The sequence below is a fragment of the Chiloscyllium plagiosum genome, unplaced genomic scaffold, assembly GCF_037043375.1.
Source record: "Chiloscyllium plagiosum isolate Xiang-an unplaced genomic scaffold, Cpla_swu_hap1 HiC_scaffold_5, whole genome shotgun sequence".
Classification (NCBI taxonomy): domain Eukaryota; kingdom Metazoa; phylum Chordata; class Chondrichthyes; order Orectolobiformes; family Hemiscylliidae; genus Chiloscyllium; species Chiloscyllium plagiosum.
The window spans coordinates 28,711,930-28,731,452 of NW_028270143.1; the positions used below are offsets into that span (position 1 = coordinate 28,711,930).

The window sequence follows — 19,523 nt, forward strand, 5'->3', positions numbered from 1 at the left end:
CCCCGCTTCCCCAAATCCCCACTTTAATATGGAGGCTAAGCAGAGCCAAAATATGCTTCCTGCCCAAACCATTTAAATAAATATGTTCTGAAGACAGATCACTGAACCCAAAACATTAATACTCAGCTTTCTCTCCACAGGTGCTGCCAGACCTGTTGAGTTTACCCAGCAATTTCTGTTTTTGTTTATGATTTCCAGCATCCTTGCTATTTTTGTTTTTAAATAAATAAATAATTTGGCAAAACCTCAATTGATCTCAATATTACCCAGTCCACACATAAAATGGTTGGCGTTTTTAAAAATATTAAATAGCAAAGAAGTCTTTGGAATGTATCCTTTGCTCATCAGATGTAAACTGTCCATACTCCGCAAACACTGAGTTTTTGAGAAGGTGTGTTGTGTTCATTTTTTGGGTATATTCTGGGTCTATAGACTGTTTAAGATGTAGAGATAGTTTTTAGTAGAGTGAAGTGCTCTTTCTATCAGATGTGGAAGATTAGGGGGAATTGCAATGTTCCTGGAGATTATCTCTGCAGGAAGTGTGTTTCGTTACAAATCCTATCAGATCACATGGATCGAATTTACATTGCAGATATAGTCAGGTAAATGGGTTACCACTAGGAAAGGTAGGAAGGGTAGGCGGGTAGTGCCTCCTGGAGTTTATCCCCATCTCAAACGTGTATGCTGTTTTGAATAACGTCGGAGATAATGGGCTCTCGGGGCATTGACAGCCAGGTTTCTAGTACTGCGATTGACTCTACTATAATGAGGGGTCTATCAGATTCCAAGCAATCAATGTAAAGGGACTCTCTAGTCAGAGGCGCAGACAGACATTTCTGCGGCCAACAGCAACACATCAGAATGGCGTAATGCCTCCTTGGTCAAGGGTGTCATGGAAAGGATGCAGAATATTCTCAAAGAGTAGTGACCGGCAGGACGTCGATATACACATTAATACCAATGACATGGGAAGAGAAAGGGACGAGATTCTACAGAGAGAACATAGGAAATTAGGCAGGAGTCAAAAAATAAGTACTTGAGGGTGGTAATATCTGGATTACTCCCAGCAGGGTGTAATAGTAGGAATAGGAAGATACAGCAAATGAATGTGTGACTGAGGAGCTGGTGCAGGAGGCAGGAATTCAGTTTTTGGATCATTGGAATCTCTTCTGGGGGAGAAGTGACCTGTATAAAAAGGATGAGTTGCACCTGAATTTGAAGGGGACCAATATCCTGGTGCAAAGATTTGTTAGTGCTACTCTGGATGTTTTAAGGAGTAAGGGGGTGGAAAACCAAAAGTGATAGTGAGAAATGGGACTGAGGCTGGTATGGTAGAGAAGAGCAGCAAGTTAAATAATCAAGGCAGACAACAACACAGGAGAGAACAAGTGCGAATTAAAGTGTGTTTATTTCAATGCAAGAGGCCTGACAGAAAAGGCAGATGAACTTAAAGCATGGTTAGGAACATGGTACAGGGATATCCCATTTTCCCCAATTCCTCTGACTACATCACAATCTGCTCTGACAAGGAGATTTATATTTAGATGATTTAGATTTCGATTCCCCACAGTGTGGAAACAGGCCCTTCAGCCCAACAAGTCCACACCGACCCTCCGAAGAGCAACCCACCCAGACCCATTTCCTTCTGACTAATGTACCTAACACTAAGGGCAATTTAGCATGGCCAATTCACCTGACTGCACATCTTTGGGCTGTGGGAGGAAACCAGAGCACCCGGAGGAAACCCACACAGACACAGGGAGAATGTGCAAACTCCACACAGACAGTCGCCCGAGGCTGAAATCGAACCTGGCACCCTGGTGCTGTGAGGCAGCAGTGCTAACCACTGAGCCACTGTGCCACTCCTAGCATCCCACTCCCAAGCATCCCAGATGTCTACCTATTTTAAACAATGTGCTTTCCTTCCCTCTGTCATCCAGACTGCCCTCACCACACCTCCTCCATTCCCCCACTCCATTGCTCTAAACACCCCCCTTCCAAACATAAAAAACAGAGGGTCCCCCTTGTCCTCACTTTCCACCCCACACGTCTATGCATCCAATCTATCATCCTCAAACACTCCCACCAACTCCAACAAGACCCCACACCAAGAACATCTTCCCCTCCCCACCCCACTCTGCCTTCTGCAAGGACATTTCCCTTCACCAATCCTTGGTTCGTGCCACCCTCCCTACCAAACCCCTGGTACCTTCTTCTGCAAATGTAAAAGATGCAAAACATGCCACACACCACCCCTCTCACCACCATCCAGGGCCCCAAACAGTCCTTCCAGGTGAGACAAAGGTTCATTTGCTTCTCCTCCAACCTAGTTTATTGTATCCGATATTCCTGATGTGGTCTTCTGTAGATTGGGTAGACCAAACACAAACTTAGGGAACGTTTCACCGAACATCTCAACCAAGCTCGCAAGGGCTGATTTGACCTGTCCATTTCAATTCCTCTTCCCATTCCCTCTCCAACATGTCCATCCTCGGTATCTGCCATTATCACAGTCAATCAGACCGCACTTTGGAGGAACAACACCTCATCTTCCACCTGGGCAGCCCACAGCCCAGAGGACTCATATTGAGTTCTCCAATTTCAGTTAACCTTCCCACCCATCACCAGACTCCATTTCCCGCCCCACCTCCTCCTTTTCATCCTTCCCATCAACCCTTCCTTACAGCTACCAACCAGATTCATTCCTCCTATCGACAAACCAGGTCATACCTGTGTTCACCTAGCACTACCTCACCATTCCGACCCTCTCCCCACCCAAAACCCTTCCCCCCCCACCTTTGTTTATCTGCAGCTCCCACTAATTCCACCTCCATTCCTGAAGAAGGGTTGTACTCAAAACGTCGACTTCTCCACCTCTTGATGCTGCCTGTCTTGCTGAGTTCTTCCAGCCTCCTGTTTGTCTACTGAGATATCATAGCAATTACAGAGACATGGCCCAGGGAGAGGAAGGATTGGCAGCTCAATGTTCCATGGTATAGATGCTATAGGACAGATTGAAAGGGGGACAAAAGAGGAGGGGAGTGGTGTTTTGGTTAAAAATAACATTATGGTTGTACTTAGGGAGGATATTCCTGGGAAAATGTCCAGTGAAGTTATAAGGGTGAAACTGAGAAATAAGAAAGAGATTATTACCTTATTGGGATTGTACTATAGGCTCCCCAATAGTCAGTGGGAAGTTGAGAAGCAAATATGTAAACAGATCTCAGTTATGAGGTTACAATGGTAGGAGATTTTAACTTTCCAAACATAGACTGAGACTGCCATAGTGTTAAGCACTTGAATGGAGAGAAATTGGTTATGTGTATAAAAGAAAATGTTCTTCTTCAGTATGTGAATGTACCTATTAGATAAGAAGCAAAACGTGACCTTCTCTTGGGAAATAAGGCAGGGCAAGTGACTGTGGCGTCAGTGGGCGAGTACTTTGGGGCCAGTGATCATAATTATATTAGTTTTAAAATAAATGGGTCTGATCTAAAAGATAAAGTTCTAAATTGGTGCAAAGTCAATTTTTATGGCATTAGGCAAGAACTTTCAAAAGTTGATCGGGAGAGGCTATTCGCAGGTAAAGGGATGGTTGGAAAGTAGAAGGGCTTTAAAAATGAGATAACAGGAGTTCAGAGACAGTATATTCCTGTTGTTGTGAAGGGCAAGACTGAGTGAAACCTGAGACGAGTATAAGGGCAATAGGAGTATATTTAAGAAGGAAATCAGGAGGGCAAAAAGGGACGTGAGAAATCTTTGGCAAATAGTGTTCAGGAGAATCTAAAGAGATTCTATAAATACACTAACAGCAAAAGAGTAACCAGGGAGAGAATTGGACTCCTTAAAGATCAACAGGGCTGTCTATGTGTGGCACCACAGGAGATGGGTATTTGGAGTCAGTATTTACTGTGGAGAAAGATATGGAAAGTAAGAATTTGGGGAAATCGTGATAATTTGAAAAGTGTCCATATTACAGAAGAGAAGCTGTTGTCTGACCCAAAACACACAAAGCTGGATAAATCTCTGGGACCTGATCAGGTGAATCCAGAATCTTTAAGGAAGGTAGGGCAGAGATTGTTGGATCTACTCCTGAGATAGTTGTATCATCGATAGCCACAGGTGAGGTGCCAGAAGACTGAAGGTTGGCTAACATGGTGCCCATTATTTAAGAAAGGTAGTAAGGAAAAACCAGGGAACTATAGACCAGTGAGGTTGACATCAATGCTAGGTAAGTTATTGGAGGGGATTCTGAGGGATAGGATTTATATGCATTTGAAAAGGCAAGAACTAGTTAGGGAAAATCAACTGCACAGCATGGCAGATAATGTCTCACCAACTTGATTGAGCTTTTTTTGAAGAAGTGACAGTGGTGTTTTCTATATGGACTCAGAAGGTATTCAACAAGGATCCGCATGGTAGACTGGTTTGCATGGTTAAATCAGTGCTGGTCCACTGCTTTTTGTCATTTATATGAACAATTTAGATGTGAATCTGGGAGTATGCTTAGTAAGTTTGCAGATAACACCAAAATTGGCTGTGTAGTGGACAGTGAAGAAGGTCATCTCAGAGTGCAATGGAACTTCAATCAGATGGGCCAATGGGCCGAACAGTGGCAGATGGAGTTTAATTTAATAAACATGAGGTGTTGCATTTTGGTTAGGCATATCAGGACAGAACTTATACAATTAGCAGTAAGGCCCTTGGAATGTTGCCAAACCAAGAGACCTAGGGGTGCACGTGCTTAGTTTCTTGAAAGTGGAGTCGTAGGTACACAAGGTGGTAAAGAAGGCATTTGGCATGCAGTGTATTGAATATAAGAGTTGGGATGTCATATTGTGGCTGTACAAGACATTGGTTAGGCCAGTTTTAGAATACTGCCTTCAATTCTGATTGATTAGTTTATTGTTATAGAGTCCTGTACCAAGCTACAGTGAAAAGTGCTGTTTTGTGTGCTGTAGAGGCTGATTGTTTCATACAAAGTGCATCAGGGTAGCAGAAAAGAATGCAGATTACAATGTTATGCTGGAGAGAAGGAGCAGAGAGAGAGAGAGAGAGACCATGATTTGAGGGGTCCATTCAAAAGTCTGATAACAGCTGGGCAGAAGCTGTTCTTGAATCTGTTCATATATGTATTCAAACTATTTTATCTCCTGCCCAACAGACGAGAATGGAAGAGAATATAACCGGGGTGGGAGGCATCTTTGATTTTGCTGGTTGCTCACCCAAGGCAGTGGGAAGTATAGATGGAGTCGGTGGATGGATGGCTGGTTTGTGTGATGAACTGGGCTGTGTTCATGATTCACTGTATTTTGTGGTTGTGGTTTCACTTGCTCTCCCTGCTATAGGAAAATGTCATTAAATTTGAAAGGGTTCAGAAAAGATTGACAAGGATGTTGTCAGGATGGGAGGGTTTGGGCTATTGGGAGAAGCTGAACAGGCTGGAACTATGTTCCCTGGAATATCAGAGGCTGAAGGGTGATGTTACAGAGATTTATTAATTCATGAGGGGCAAATATAAGAGGAAAAGACAAGGTCTTTTTCCCAAGGTAGGAGAGTCCAAAACTAGAGGGCATAGGTTTAAGGTGAGAGGGAAAAAAATTTAAAAAGAACCTCAGGGGCAACTTTTTCACACAAATGGTAGTGTGTGTGTGGAACAACCTGCCAGAGGAGATGGTGGGAGGAAGTACAATTGCAACATTTAAAAGGCATCTGGATAGATACATGAATAGGAAGGGGAATGGACGAGTTGGACCAACAATCATTGGTTGTTTAACTCCATGACTTCAAAACCCATCCCCTAGTCCAAAGCCTCCACCTTCACTTTTGCCATCAATCCAGCACCTTTCATGGACCTGCCTGCAGTCCCGGCGGTGGCCACATCGGGGTTTGGCGCTAGTGCACAATCCAATTGATCTAGTGGGTGTGATGTCAAAGTTAAAAATCACACAACACCAGGTTTAGTCCAACAGGTTTAATTGGAAGCACTAACTTTCGGAGCACTGCTCCTTCAGCAGGTGGCCTATGGCGCGTCATGTCTGCGGGGCGGAAGTCCAGCTTTGCTTTTCCCATTTGTTTTCCATCTCTTTACGTTGTGGGTGTTCCAGTAAATTCGTGGCTGGGAGTAATAGTTCAGTCGAAATTAGCCTTCCAACTTGTTGTGGGGAAAATAATTAGTGACCAGTAAGAGAGTGTGGGCAAAGACAATCAGACCGCTTCAGGAATATTTTGAACAGAATTGGCAAGACTTTTGATATGTCAGGAGTAAGCGGTGGAGAGTAGTTGTAGTGAGCAGAAAGAAAGTAGTACTTTAAATCTGTTTTCAGGCCCAGCTTGGCTCCTGCCTCACATGGAAATCTGAAAAATAAAGTTAAAAGTTACCTTCTGGATCCCAGCAGAGTTTATAATGACAAGGCAGCTAGCACAGTTTCCCCAATCAGGTCTCAGCCTTGAATTGCAGAAATTGGTATTATATGGGTGGAGATATTTTCTAGGCAGAAGTGGGTACTGCAGATGCTGGAGATTAGAATCAAGATTAGAGTGGTGCCGGAAAAGCACAGCAGGTCAGGCAGCATCCGAGGAATAAGAAAAATCGACGTTTTGGGCAAAAGCCCTTCATCAGGAGCTCAATGGTCTACTCCATGGGGTGTAAATGTTAGTTGAAACAGTTGCTGAGAGAACTCACCATTCTGAATGATTTAAGGAGGAGTTGGAATCCCCATGTTGTCTGTCATATGGAGATTCATCCTCATTTTAATTTACCTCCACAATATACTGTTTTTGTGATAATGTGTTTGGTCATACTGTAAGTTGAAGGACTCCCTTCAGTAAATTATTACTGTACACTGTACTTGTGTAAATATTTAATGTTTAATAAATAATATGCTACGGAGATATTTACCACTCAACCTGTTCAGAAATAAGAACCCATTCACTTGTTGCTCACCTGCACCAGTAAGCAAATTGATAAGGAGGTACCACATGTCTCTCTAAACTTCGCAATAGCTTTGTGGAGAGAAAACAAAGTTAATATTTTAAGTCCAGTGACCCTGAGACCTGGAGGCAACTTCTGGATCAGTGGTGCTGGAAGAGCACAGCAATTCAGGCAGCATCCGAAGACAGGCAAAATCGACGTTTCGGGCAAAAGCCCTTCATCAGGAATAAAGGCAGAGAGCCTGAAGCGTGGAGAGATAAGCTAGAGGAGGGTGGGGGTGGGGAGAGAGTGGCATAGAGTACAATAGGTCAGTGGGGAAGGAGATGAAGGTGATAGGTCAGGGAGGAGAGGGTGGAGTGGATAGGTGGAAAAGGAGCTAGGCAGGTCGGACAAGTCCGGACAGGTCAGGGGATCGAGTTGCTGGAGGTTAGAAGCTAGGATGAGGTGGGGGAAGGGGAAATGAGGGAACTGTTGAAATCCACATTGATGCCCTGGGGTTGAAGTGTTCCGAGGCGGAAGATGAGGCGTTCTTCCTCCAGGCGTCTGGTGGTGAGGGAGCGGCGTTGGAGGAGGCCCAGCACCTCCATATCCTCGGCAGAGTGGGAGGGGGAGTTGAAATGTTGAGCCACTGGGCGATTTGGTTGATTGGTGCAGGTGTCTCGGAGATGTTCCCTAAAGCGCTCTGCTAGGAGGCGCCCAGTCTCCCCAATGTAGAGGAGACCGCATCGGGAGCAACGCATACAATAGATGATATTAGTGGATGTGCAGGTAAAACTTTGATGGATGTGGAAAGCTCCTTTGGGGCCTTGGATAGAGGTGAGGGAGGAGGTGTGGGCACAGGTTTTACAGTTCCTGCGGTGGCAGGGGAAAGTGCCAGGATGGGAGGGTGGGTCATAGGGGGGCGTGGACCTGACCAGGTAGTCACGGAGGGAACGGTCTTTGCGGAAGGCGGAGAGGGGTGGGGAGGGAAATATATCCCTGGTGGTGGGGTCTGTTTGGAGGTGGCGGAAATGTCGGCGGATGATTTGGTTTACGCGAAGGTTGGTAGGGTGGAAGGTGAGCACCAGGGGCGTTCTGTCCTTGTTGCGGTTGGAGGGGTTGGGTCTGAGGGCGGAGGTGCGGGATGTGGATGAGATGCGTTGGAGGGCATCTTTAACCACGTGGGAAGGGAAATTGCGGTCTCTAAAGAAGGAGGCCATCTGGTGTGTGCTATGGTGGAACCGCTCCTCCTGGGAGCAGATACGGCGGAGGCGGAGGAATTGGGAATACGGGATGGCATTTTTGCAAGAGGTAGGGTGGGAAGAGGTGTAATCCAGGTAGCTGTGGGAGTCGGTGGGTTTGTAGAAGATGTCAGTGTCAAATCGGTCGTCACTGATGGAGATGGAGAGGTCCAGGAAGGGGAGGGAGGTGTCAGAGATGGTCCAGGTAAATTTAAGGTCAGGGTGGAATGTGTTGGTGAAGTTGATGAATTGCTCAACCTCCTCGCGGGAGCACGAGGTGGCGCCAATGCAGTCATCAATGTAGCGGAGGAAGAGGTGGGGAGTGGTGCCGGTGTAATTACGGAAGATCAACTGCTCTACGTAGCCAACAAAGAGACAGGCATAGCATCTGCAGTCATTGTTTTTACCTGGAGGCAACTGCTAAGTGGCAGTATTTATGCTGATGAGGCAGCATGGTGGCTGAGTGATTAGCTCTGCTGTCTCACAGCACCAAGGACCTGGGTTCAATTCCAGCCTCAAGCAACTGTGCAAATTCCACACAGACATTCTCCCTGTGCATGTGTAAATTCCCTCCTGCGGTCCAAAGATGTGCATATTAGGTGGATTAGCTATGCTAGATGGGGTGTGGGAGTGAGTAATGAACATGGAGGGAGGTGTTCACACTCTTGAAATTGTTAAACTGAATGTTGAGTCCCTACTCTCACACCCTAAGGTTCTGTTCTGTATATATCACTCCCAACACATTTCTAACTATTCACAGTTACCGTTATCACCTGTTCAGCAGTTTCTTCTCCAATTTACCAATAGCAATCTCTTTGTCCATTTCCCTTTTTTATCTCCCTCTCTATGTGGACACTCTCGATCTATTTTTCTCACCCCCACCCTGTCATCAGCATAAATACCTTGTTTTCCCAGTTGCTTCGAACATGGGGTGACTGAATTCAAAACATTATCTGTTTTTCTTTCTAAGGATGCTGCCAGATTTGCTGAGTTCCTGCTTTTGTTTTCATCTGCAGTTGTTTGTTTTGTTTTATTTATGGGTCCTCTCCCTTTTAGCAAACCTATTTGCATTAAACAATTACTGAACTAGCTTTCACGCCTGTACAAAAGAACATTTTGATTATACACATCACTTTATCAAACAATTTCTTTGAAACTTTCACACAAGCAGTTTCACTATGTTATACTTCCTCTTGATATGACTTCACTTTAAATCCTATTGGCTGACAATCTCACCTTATAAATCAATCACGGGCATTTTACCATAACCCACTAAGGGAGCACGCCTAGAACAGCAGTTACTACGGTGCTTCTGCAGAGAATGATTGACATAGTAAGTATTAAATGCTTCTTTAAATTTCACCTTGACTGAAACATGAATTGCATGCTGAGGATCAGTTCACCTTAAGTGTAAGCAGTAATAAGGGTGAAGTTATCTTAACTTATTTAAATGTTACATTATTTGATCCTCATTAACTCATGTATGTAGTCAGATTTAAAGAAAAATAATTCTGGCAATTATTTTAAATGGGCACCAAGAAGAGCCTTGAAATGCAGATAGTAATTTTTGTACTTTTTAAGAACAATTAAACTTTCATACATAAGTCAACAATTTAGCATTTTTCAGACTTGGAATTGCTGTTATTAGTATTATCAGCATCCAAGGAGCAGGAGAATCGACATTTCGGGCATAAGCCCTTCTTCAGGAATCTCATGCCCGAAACGTCGATTCAACTGCTCCTTGGATGCTGCCTGACCTGCTGCGCTTTTCCAGCAACACATTTTCAGCTCTGATCTCCAGCATCTGGAGTCCGTGGGCGGCACGGTGGCAGTGGGCGGCACGGTGGCACAGTGGTTAGCACTGCTGCCTCACAGCGCCGGAGACCCGGGTTCATTTCCCGCCTCAGGCGACTGACTGTGTGGAGTTTTCACGTTCTCCCCGTGTCTGTGTGGGTTTCCTCCGGGTGCTCCGGTTTCCTCCCACAGTCCAAAGATGTGCAGGTTAGGTGAATTGGCCATGCTAAATTTTCCTGTAGTGTTAGGTAAGGGGTAAATGTAGGGGTATGGGTGGGTTGCGCTTCGGCGGGGCGGTGTGGACTTGTTGGGCCGAAGGGCCTGTTTCCACACTGTAAGTAATCTAATCTAATCTAATCTAATCTAATCTAATCTCATTTTCTCCTTAATATTATCAGGTAAACATTTATAAAGCATTTCTCTGGCTTTATTATGTCCAATTTCAATCTTCACTCAGGAGTTGATTTCACAACTCTGCACCAGTATGTTGTAAAGTGAAATATCCTGCAGAGATTTCAGCCTGTAATTTAGACTTAGTGTTGCACTTCGAGGGTCTGGCAGGAAGGAAACAGGATTTTTGTTATTTTAACTTCACTTCTCTTTTAATAATGGGAAGTGTGGAAATGGCCAAAGCATTGAATAGAAATCTTGTGTCAGTCTTCACAGTAGCAGACACAAATAATAGGTCAGTATTTGATGAAAGGAGGCTTTGGCAAGTAGTCACCAGATTTCAGATGTGATGTTAGTAACTTGCATCCACCCTGTCTGTGGAAGTGAAAGATGTCATGGCATGATTTGTGAGGAAGAGCATTAGATCTCCAGCTCCAAGTTTCCCACTATCCTTTAACCAACACCACTAAACACAGACGAGCTGGTTACTGTCATATTGTTTTTTATATGACTTTGCTGCATATAAATTGGCCTCTGTGTTTCCTACATTAACATAGTGACTGTCTTCCAAAAGTGTTTCATTCACTAAATCCATTAATATAATTTGATCAAAAGATGAAAATCATTACTTTCTCATTTCAAGTGAAATATTAATTCGTTTATAGGAAACAGCTGCATCCTAAAGGACAAAGAAATTTTTGCAAGGTTTGTGAAGGTTTGTAACTCAGGTTGAGGTTGAGGGTGTAGGTTTGCTCGCTGAGTTGTAGGTTTGATATCCAGACGTTTCATTACCTGGCTAGGTAACATCATCAGTGGCGACCTCCAAGTGAAGCGAAGCTGTTGTCTCCTGCTTTCTATTTATATGTTTGTCGTGGATGGGGTTCTTGGGGTTTGTGGTGATGTCATTTCCTGTTCGTTTTCTGAGGGGTTGATAGATGGTATCTAGATCTATGTGTTTGTTTATGGCGTTGTGGTTGGAGTGCCAGGCCTCTAGGGATTCTCTGGCATGTCTTTGCTTAGCCTGTCCCAGGAGAGATGTGTTGTCCCAGTTGAAATGGTGTTTTTTTTCATCCGTGCGTAGGGCTATGAGGGAGAGAGGGGTCGTGTGTTTTTGTCAAGGCTGACAATGCAGACTGAGCACCATGTTGCCAGGTTTGTCGTACACTGGAGTATAAATGCAAACAATTTTTAAAGCAAAGGCAACTAACTTAAACTATTTTAAATAGAGATCATTGATGTTATTTAAAGAAAAGGTCCAGATTTCGAACTATCAAACAGGCATTAATGATCTGAATCATTTGTCTGTGGAAATTCTGTTTAATGCCCTGATGTTTGGTAAAAGACTGCCACATTTCTGTCCTTCCAGATGCATTCTGATCTCTCACTGCTAATTCTATTAAAAAATTTACAGACTGCAGTAGGTTAAGGACCCAAGCGAGTATCAGCTGCCTCCATCAGCTATGACATGCTGGCTATGAGACTGAAATCATCTTTGTTGTTTGGAAATGACTCAATTTTTAATGTTTCAAGATAGCAGCCACTGTTATTGACCTCAAAATATCTTCATGACTTGTTCCAGGAGATTGCAAAGCTACATTTGCAAATTATTATATTGAATTTCTGGTCAGATTCACCTGATCAACTGCCATACCTCCAGTGATTGTTTAAGAAATTCATAGCCACCGTCTGCTAATCTTTCCAAATATATTGAAGTAGACCTCCTTAGCTAACCTGCATGGTAGGCAGGAATAGGAAACAGATGTCTTAAACTCCTAAAATGCAGGCTACCTTATGTGCCACCTCTGACCCCTCTCTTCCTCTCAAATTAGCTAAAAGAATTCAGTGCCAAAGCAAATATTAGAAATAATATAGCTCTCACTCATTAAATTGCTGTTGCCAATTATCAATTAAGGTGACAGCATTATGGTGATAGTTGATACAGAGATCAAACAGAAAAATAAGATAATGAAGCATTACATTGATTGTGAGTTAAAATAGTTGATTCCCTAAAGGAGAAAGTGAGGTCTGCAGATGCTGGAGATCAGAGCTGGAAATGTGTTGCTGGAAAAGCGCAGCAGGTCAGGCAGCATCCAGGGAACAGGAGAATCGACGTTTCGGGCATAAGCCCTTCTTCAGGAGTGGGGAAAGTTTGTCCAGCAGGCTAAGATAAAAGGTAGGGAGGAGGGACTTGGGAGAGGGGCGTCGGAAATGTGATAGGTGGAAAGAGGTCAAGGTGAGGGTGATAGGTCAGACTGGGGTGGGGGCGGAGAGGTCGGGAAGAAGATCTCAGGTTAGGAAGGCGGTGCTGAATTTGATGGATTTGACTGAGACAGGGTGGGGGGAGGGGAAATGAGGAAACTGGTGAAATCCGAGTTCATCCCTTGTGGTTGGAGGGTTCCTAGCCGGAAGATGAGGCGTTCTTCCTCCAACCGTCGTTTTGTTGTGGTCTGACGATGGAGGAGTCCAAAGACCTGCATATCCTTGGTGGAGTGGGAGGGGGAATTGAAATGTTGAGCTACAGGGTGGTTGGGTTGGTTGGTCCGGGTGTCCCAGAGGTGTTCTCTGAAACGGTCCGCAAGTAGCCGGCCTGTCTCCCCAATATAGAGGAGGCCACATCGGGTGCAGAGGATGCAATAGATGATATGTGTGGAGGTGCAGGTGAATCTGTGGCGGATATGGAAGTTTCCTTTGGGGCCTTGGAGGGAGGTGAGGGGGGAGGTGTGGGCGCAAGTCTTGCACCTCCTGCGGTTGCAGGGGAAGGTGCCGGGAGTGGAGGTTGGGTTGGTGGGGGGTGTGGATCTGACGAGGGAGTCACGGAGGGAGTGGTCTTTACGGAATGCTGATAGGGGAGGGGAGGGAAATATATCCTTGGTGATGGGGTCCATTTGGAGGTAGCGAAAATGACGGCGGATGATGCCTAAAGGAGTCTGACTGAGAGATCTCTTTATAACATGCATTTGAGAATCTTGCATCTGAATCAGTTTTCTGGTAAAGCTACTCTTGAGTGTGGTTTCAGCTTGCGTGCTAGCTGATTTACCAGTTGGCTGCCGACTGCATTAGGAAAGCTTGAAGCCTTCAAAGTAGTTGCCATGAAATTTTCATTTAACACAGCAAAATCTGCACTCCCTAGTTCTTGCATAAACAGAAGACATCAGCGACCTGCATTTAAGTAAGCTTTGTGCAGTTTGAATCCTTAACTGCAGTCAAAGCAGGAATGGTGCACGTGGTAAGTTTGGCTAATCCTCACCCAAGCTGTGACTCATCCTAATTGGCTCCATTTCAGTGTAGACCGTTACATTTGTTATGCTATATTAAGATATGCTGATGGTTGAAAAAAGTTGTAATAGGCAACAGGAATATGCAGGCTTGCTTGCAGACATGAGCAGTGGTTAGCTTCTTTTCTGTGTATTACAAAATTCAAGAACAAAGAATTTGCATTTCCACTGGAGATTTTGTCATTTCTTGAACTTTAGGAAAAGAATCCCAATCAAATTACATGGTGACTGTGATGTTTTGGAGAATTGTGGAGGTGCCGGTGTTGGACTTGGGTGGACAAAGTTAACTGAAGTCGAGAGTGTGGTGCTGGAAAAACACACCAGGTCAGGCAGCATCCGAGGAGCAGGAAGTCGACATTTCGGTCAAAAGCTCTTCATCAAGAATGAGGCTGGGAGCTTCGGGGGGTGAAGAGATAAATGGGAAGGGGGTGGGGCTAGGGGAATGGTAGCTGAGAGGGCAGTAGGTGGATGGAGGTAGGGGTATTGGTGTTAGGTCGGAGGGGAGGGTGGGGCGGATACGTGGGAGGCAAGATGGACAGATCATGAGGATGGTGCTGAGCTGGAAGGTTGGAAATGGGGTAAGGTTGGGTGGGGGGGGAGCGGAATGAGGAAACTGGTTAACTGAAGGAGCAGTGCTCCAAAAGGTAGTACTTCCAAATAGATCTGTTGGACTATAACCTGGTTTTGTGTGAATTTTAACGTTGCAAAAATACCTATTAATAGCAGAGACCATACATCCCAAGTCTATCCACGTGTATAAACCAGTCTTTGTACAGGTAAAGTCACTATAATCCTGGAGGACTAAAGGGCAGACTTGATTAGGAAGCTTAAAGTGAAGGAACCCCTGGGTAGTGGTGACCATAATATTCACTCTGCAGTTTGAGAGGGAGAAGCGGGAATCAGATGTAACAGTATTACAATTGAGGCGGTAAAAACAAGGACTGCAGATGCTGGAAACCAGAGTCCAGACTAGAGTGGTGCTGGGAAAGCACAGCAGCCCAGGCAGCATCCGAGGAGCAGCAAAATCGACGCATCAGGATTGTATTCCTGATGAAGGGCTTTTGCCCGAAGCGTCGATTTTGCTGCTCCTCAGATGCTGCCTGGGCTGCTGTGCTTTTCCAGCACCACTCTAGTCTGAACAGTATTACAATTGAGTAAAGGTAACTACAGGGACATGAGGGAGGAGCTGGCCAGAGTTGATTGGAAAGAAAGCCTAGCAGGGAAGATGATGGAGCAGCAATGACAAGAGATTCTGTGGAAATTGGGAGGCACAGCAGAAATTCATCCCACTGAAGAAGAAACATACCATGCAGAGGACGAGGCAACTATGGCTGACAAGGCAACTTAAGAATAGCATAAAGACAAAAGACAAAAGGAAAAGCATACAGTGTAGTGAAGAGTAGTAAGAAGCTGCAGGATTGGGATGCATTTTAAAAACCTACAGAGGAAAACTTTAAAAAGCAACAGGCAGGTTAAGATGAAATGTGAGGGTAAGCTTGTGTGAGGTACTGTTTTGTAGGTTATCACAGGTCATTTGGTATAAATTCTGTGTCTTAACATTGTGTACTCCACAACCACCTGATGAAGGAACAGTGCTCCGAAAGCTAGTGCTTCCAATTAAACCTGTTGGATTATAACCTGGTATTGTGTGATTTTTAACTTTGTCCACCCCAGTCCAACACTGGCATCTCCAAATCCACGAAACATGATCAGCCCTTACCAACCATCTTCTGGACCTGAATAGATTCCCCAATTAGTAAGTACCTATTAAATACCTTTTAACTAGGCCATTAACTCTTTAAGAAAGTAACTGACAAAACAGCGCTTCCGTGAAATTGCATGAATGAATGAAACTCATACTGGCAAATAGTAAATAAATCTCACAACCCAGCTGCAGTAATCAGTTTACTATCCTTTATTCTTTTATTACATATAGGTACAATTTCTAACTTAGTTAGAACATATAGGACTAGTACTTTTACTAACATTTACGAAAAAAGGATTAACACATCTTAAGCAGACTGAACAGACATGCTTAATCCCATCAGAGGTAGCAGCCAGCACTTAGCATGTTTTAACTCATCTCCTGTCTCCCAGAACAGAAGCCCTTTAAGACTTTGTATACTATAGATTTAAAAAAAACACCATACTAATAGAATTTTAATATATGTAAGAACTGTGTAAAAAGGGGCTCTTGTAAGAACTGCATTTCAGGATTCTATTGTCACCTCAAACTTGTGCTGTCATTAGAGATGTACAGCATGGAAACACACCCTTCGGTCCAACCCGTCCATACAGACCAGATATTCCAACCCAATCTGGTCCCACTTGCCAGCACCCCTCCAAACCCTTCCTATTCATATACCCATCCAGATACCTCTTAAATGTTGCAATTGAACCAGCCTCCACCACTTCCTCTGGCAGCTCATTCCAAACACGTACCACCCTCTACGTGAAAAAGTTGCCCCTTAGGCCTCTTTTATATCTTTCCCCTCTCACCCTAAACCTATGCCCTCTAGTTCTGGACTCCCTCGACCCCAGGGAAAAGACTTTGCCTATTTACCCTATCCATACCCTTCATAATTTTGTAAACCTCTATAAGGTCACCCCTCAGCCTCCGACACTCCAATTGAAAACAGCCCCAGCCTAAAGCTCAAATCCTCCAATCCTGGCAACATCCTTGTAAATCTTTTCTGAACCCTTTCAAGTTTCACAACGTCTTTCCAATAGGAAGGAGACCAGAATTGCACGCAACATCCTGTACAGCAGCAACATGACCTCCCAACTCCTGTACTCAATACTTTGACCAATAAAGGAAAGAGACTATTTTTGTCACTCACCAATTCCAGTCATTATTTGAACACAATTTCACACTAGCTAGTAGTATAAAGAAGATTGCAAGAGGAGTTTTTGCAGAATTGTAAAAGATAAAGAGTGGACATATACACCACTAGTCAATGATGCTGGAGAAGTAGTAATGGGAAATGGAGAAATGGCAGAGGAACTGAATAGGTACTTTGCATTAATTTTCATAATGGAAGACACCAGAGCATGCCAGAACTTTGTAAATCCGGTTGCAGAGGTGAATGTAGTGGCCATCACTAAGGAGAAGATGCTGGGAAACTGGAAGGTCTGAAGATGGATAAATCACCTGGATCAGATAGACTATACCCCAGAGTTCTAAAGAAGATAGCTGAGAAGATTGTAAAGACATTGGTGATGATCTTTCAGGAATCACTGGAGTCATTTCCCAGAAGACTGGAAAATAGTTAATGTAACACCCTTGTTTAAGAAGAGAATGAGGCAGAAGACAGGAAACTGTAGGCTGATTAGCCTGACCGTGGTCGTTGGTAAGATTTTAGAGTCTGTTATTAAGCTTGAGATTGCAGAGCACTTGGAAATGCTTAATAAAATAGAGCTCTGTCAGCATAATTTTGTCAAGTGCCTGACAAATCTGTTACAATTCTTTGAGGAGGTAATGAACAAGTTAGGAAAGGGAGAGCTACTAGATGTGATCTATTTGGATTTCCAGAAGGCCATACAGGATTCTGCTAAATTGGACAAGAACCAATAATGTTAGGTACTGGTATGGATAGAGAATTGGCTGACTGGCAGAAGACAGAGAATGGAAATGAGTGTTTTACAGGATAGCAGCCGGTGACCAGTGGAGTTCCTCAGGGGTCAGTGTTGGTACCACAACTATTCATGTTATACATTGACAATCTGCATAAAGGAACTGAGGGAATTGTTTCTAAGTTTGCAGATGTCACAAAGATAGGTAGAGGGGCAGGTAGTGCTGAAGAAGTAGCGAGGCTGCAGAAGGACTGGGACAGGCTAAAAGAGTGGGCAAAAAAATGGCATATGTAATACAATGTGGCGAGATGTGAAGTTATATACTTTGGTAGGAAGAATCGAGGTTTAGATTATTTTCAAAATGATGAAAGGCCTCAGAAATCTGAAGCACAAAGGGACTTGGGAGTCCTAGTTCATGATTCAGCTTCCCAAGCCAGCAGTCCAGCCAAATGAACTAACTGATCCCAGTACAGTCTTTGTATAATGCTGCTTAATGGTCAGCTTCCTCTGACGCTGTTTGACATATTCCAAGATTAGAGAGTAAACAGTTTAACAGAGAAAACATTCTTCCATAGCTATTTGTAGCTTTTTATTGAAACTGTTCTCAAGGGAAGGTTGCTCAAATGACCAAATACCAATGTAATCTGAAATATATGTATTGTATGTTTAATTCATATTTAATTTGTGATAGAAACATCTAAATTCCATTAACAGTGCATTAATAGGTTAACATGTGCATTCAATTGGTACTGAGGAAGGCAAATACAATGTTAAGATTAATTTAAAAAGGGCTAGTGACAAGAACAAAGATGTACTGCTGAGGCTATATAAGGCTCTGGTCAGACTGCATTTGGAATACTCTAAGCAGTTTTGGGCCAAGGAGAGATGTGCTGGAATTAAAAAGAATCCAGACAAGGTTACAAGAATGAACCTGGGAATGAAGGGCTTGTCATATGAGGAAGGGTGAAGACTCTGGGTCTGTACGTGATGGCATTTAGAATTATGAAGGGAATATCTCATTGAAACTTACAGAATACTGACAGGTCTACTTAGAGTGAACATGGAGAAGATGTTTCCACTAGTAAGTGAAACTAGGATTCAAGCGCTCAGCCGCAAAATGAAGGGATGAGACTTTAGAACTAAGATGAGGCATTTGTTCAGCTGGAGGGTGGTGACTCTGTGGAACTCACTGCTCCAGAGGGCTGTGGAGGCAAAATCGTTGAGTGTATTTAAGATTGAAATAGATAGGTTCTTGATTAGTAAGGGCTCAAGGGTTACGAGGAGAAGATAACAATGTATTTGAGAAACATCAATCATAATCAAATGGCAGACCTGACTCAATGGGCTGATTGGCCAATTCAGCTTCTATATCTTATGTCTACTGGTGGTGAGTGTAATCTGAGGGTTACCATACCTCAGACGAGGGCCAAGGTAGGATCTGCCTGGTAACATCAGCTGATGTAGGAATTAAAACATGTTGCTAACACCAGTCAGCTTCCCAAGCCAGCAGTCCAGCCAAATGAACTAACCGATCCCAGAAGAGTCTTTGTATAATGCTGCTTAATGGTCAACTTCCTCTGACGCTGTTTGACATATTCCAAGATTAGAGAGTAAACAGTTTAACAGAGAAAACATTCTTCCATAGCTATTTGTAGCAAGTCTATCTTTTTATTGAAACTGTTCTCAAGGGAAGGTTGCTCAAATGACCAAATCCCAATGTGATCTGAAATACATGTATTGTATGTTTAATTCATTTTTAATTTGTGATAGAAACATCTAAATTCCATTAACAGTGCAACTCTAAAACCAATTTCCTGACTTTGCTTCACTACTTTATGGTCTTTTCTTTTAGATGTGGTCATCAATCTTAATTTTGTTGCTGGCAAACTTGGCCTCAACTGAAGTGCAATGTCCAGATGGAAGACCTTGCCCAGACGAATCAACGTGTTGCAAACTTGAATCTGGTAGTTATGACTGCTGCCCAATGAAAGAGGTATGGAATAGATATTCAATAGAAAAACATAAATTAATCATGCTTGGCTTCAGCATGAAACTCTGAACCCAATGCTTAAAAATAAGGGTGAGCCTGCCGATGATTGTTCTGCAGCTATTTAATTCTGTCTGGCCAATAAGCATATCTTGGAGCACTACCAGCCAATTGAATGACCAGTAACTCTATTGTATCAGCAGTTCCATTGGGTTAGGTGTTTTTGAGAAGTTAGTGGGGGCAGGTGGCATTCAGGTTTGAAAAGCTGGGTGTGGATGTTTAAAGCAGGAAGATGATTTTGGAGTGAGGGATACCTCCAGTATCTCAGAGGATTGTCCTTCTTTGGCCAG

At 43.7% G+C, this 19,523-nt stretch overlaps 1 protein-coding gene across 2 annotated transcripts in view; it reads left to right on the plus strand.

Moving 5' to 3' along the window:
* The first annotated feature begins 9,346 nt into the window (after positions 1 to 9,346).
* The window catches only part of LOC148149892 (progranulin-like), a 46,520-nt gene continuing 36,343 nt past the window's right edge, over positions 9,347 to 19,523 (plus strand). The window contains exons 1-2 of one of the 2 annotated variants that reach the window (XM_087987043.1): positions 9,347 to 9,487; positions 19,039 to 19,179. In XM_087987043.1, coding sequence (XP_087843169.1) covers positions 9,476 to 9,487; positions 19,039 to 19,179 — 153 coding nt within the window. In that variant the 5' untranslated portion in view covers positions 9,347 to 9,475. Of the gene's footprint in view, positions 9,488 to 15,352; positions 15,370 to 19,038; positions 19,180 to 19,523 lie in introns of those variants that run through there. The other variant, XM_087987044.1, reaches the window with a different exon arrangement.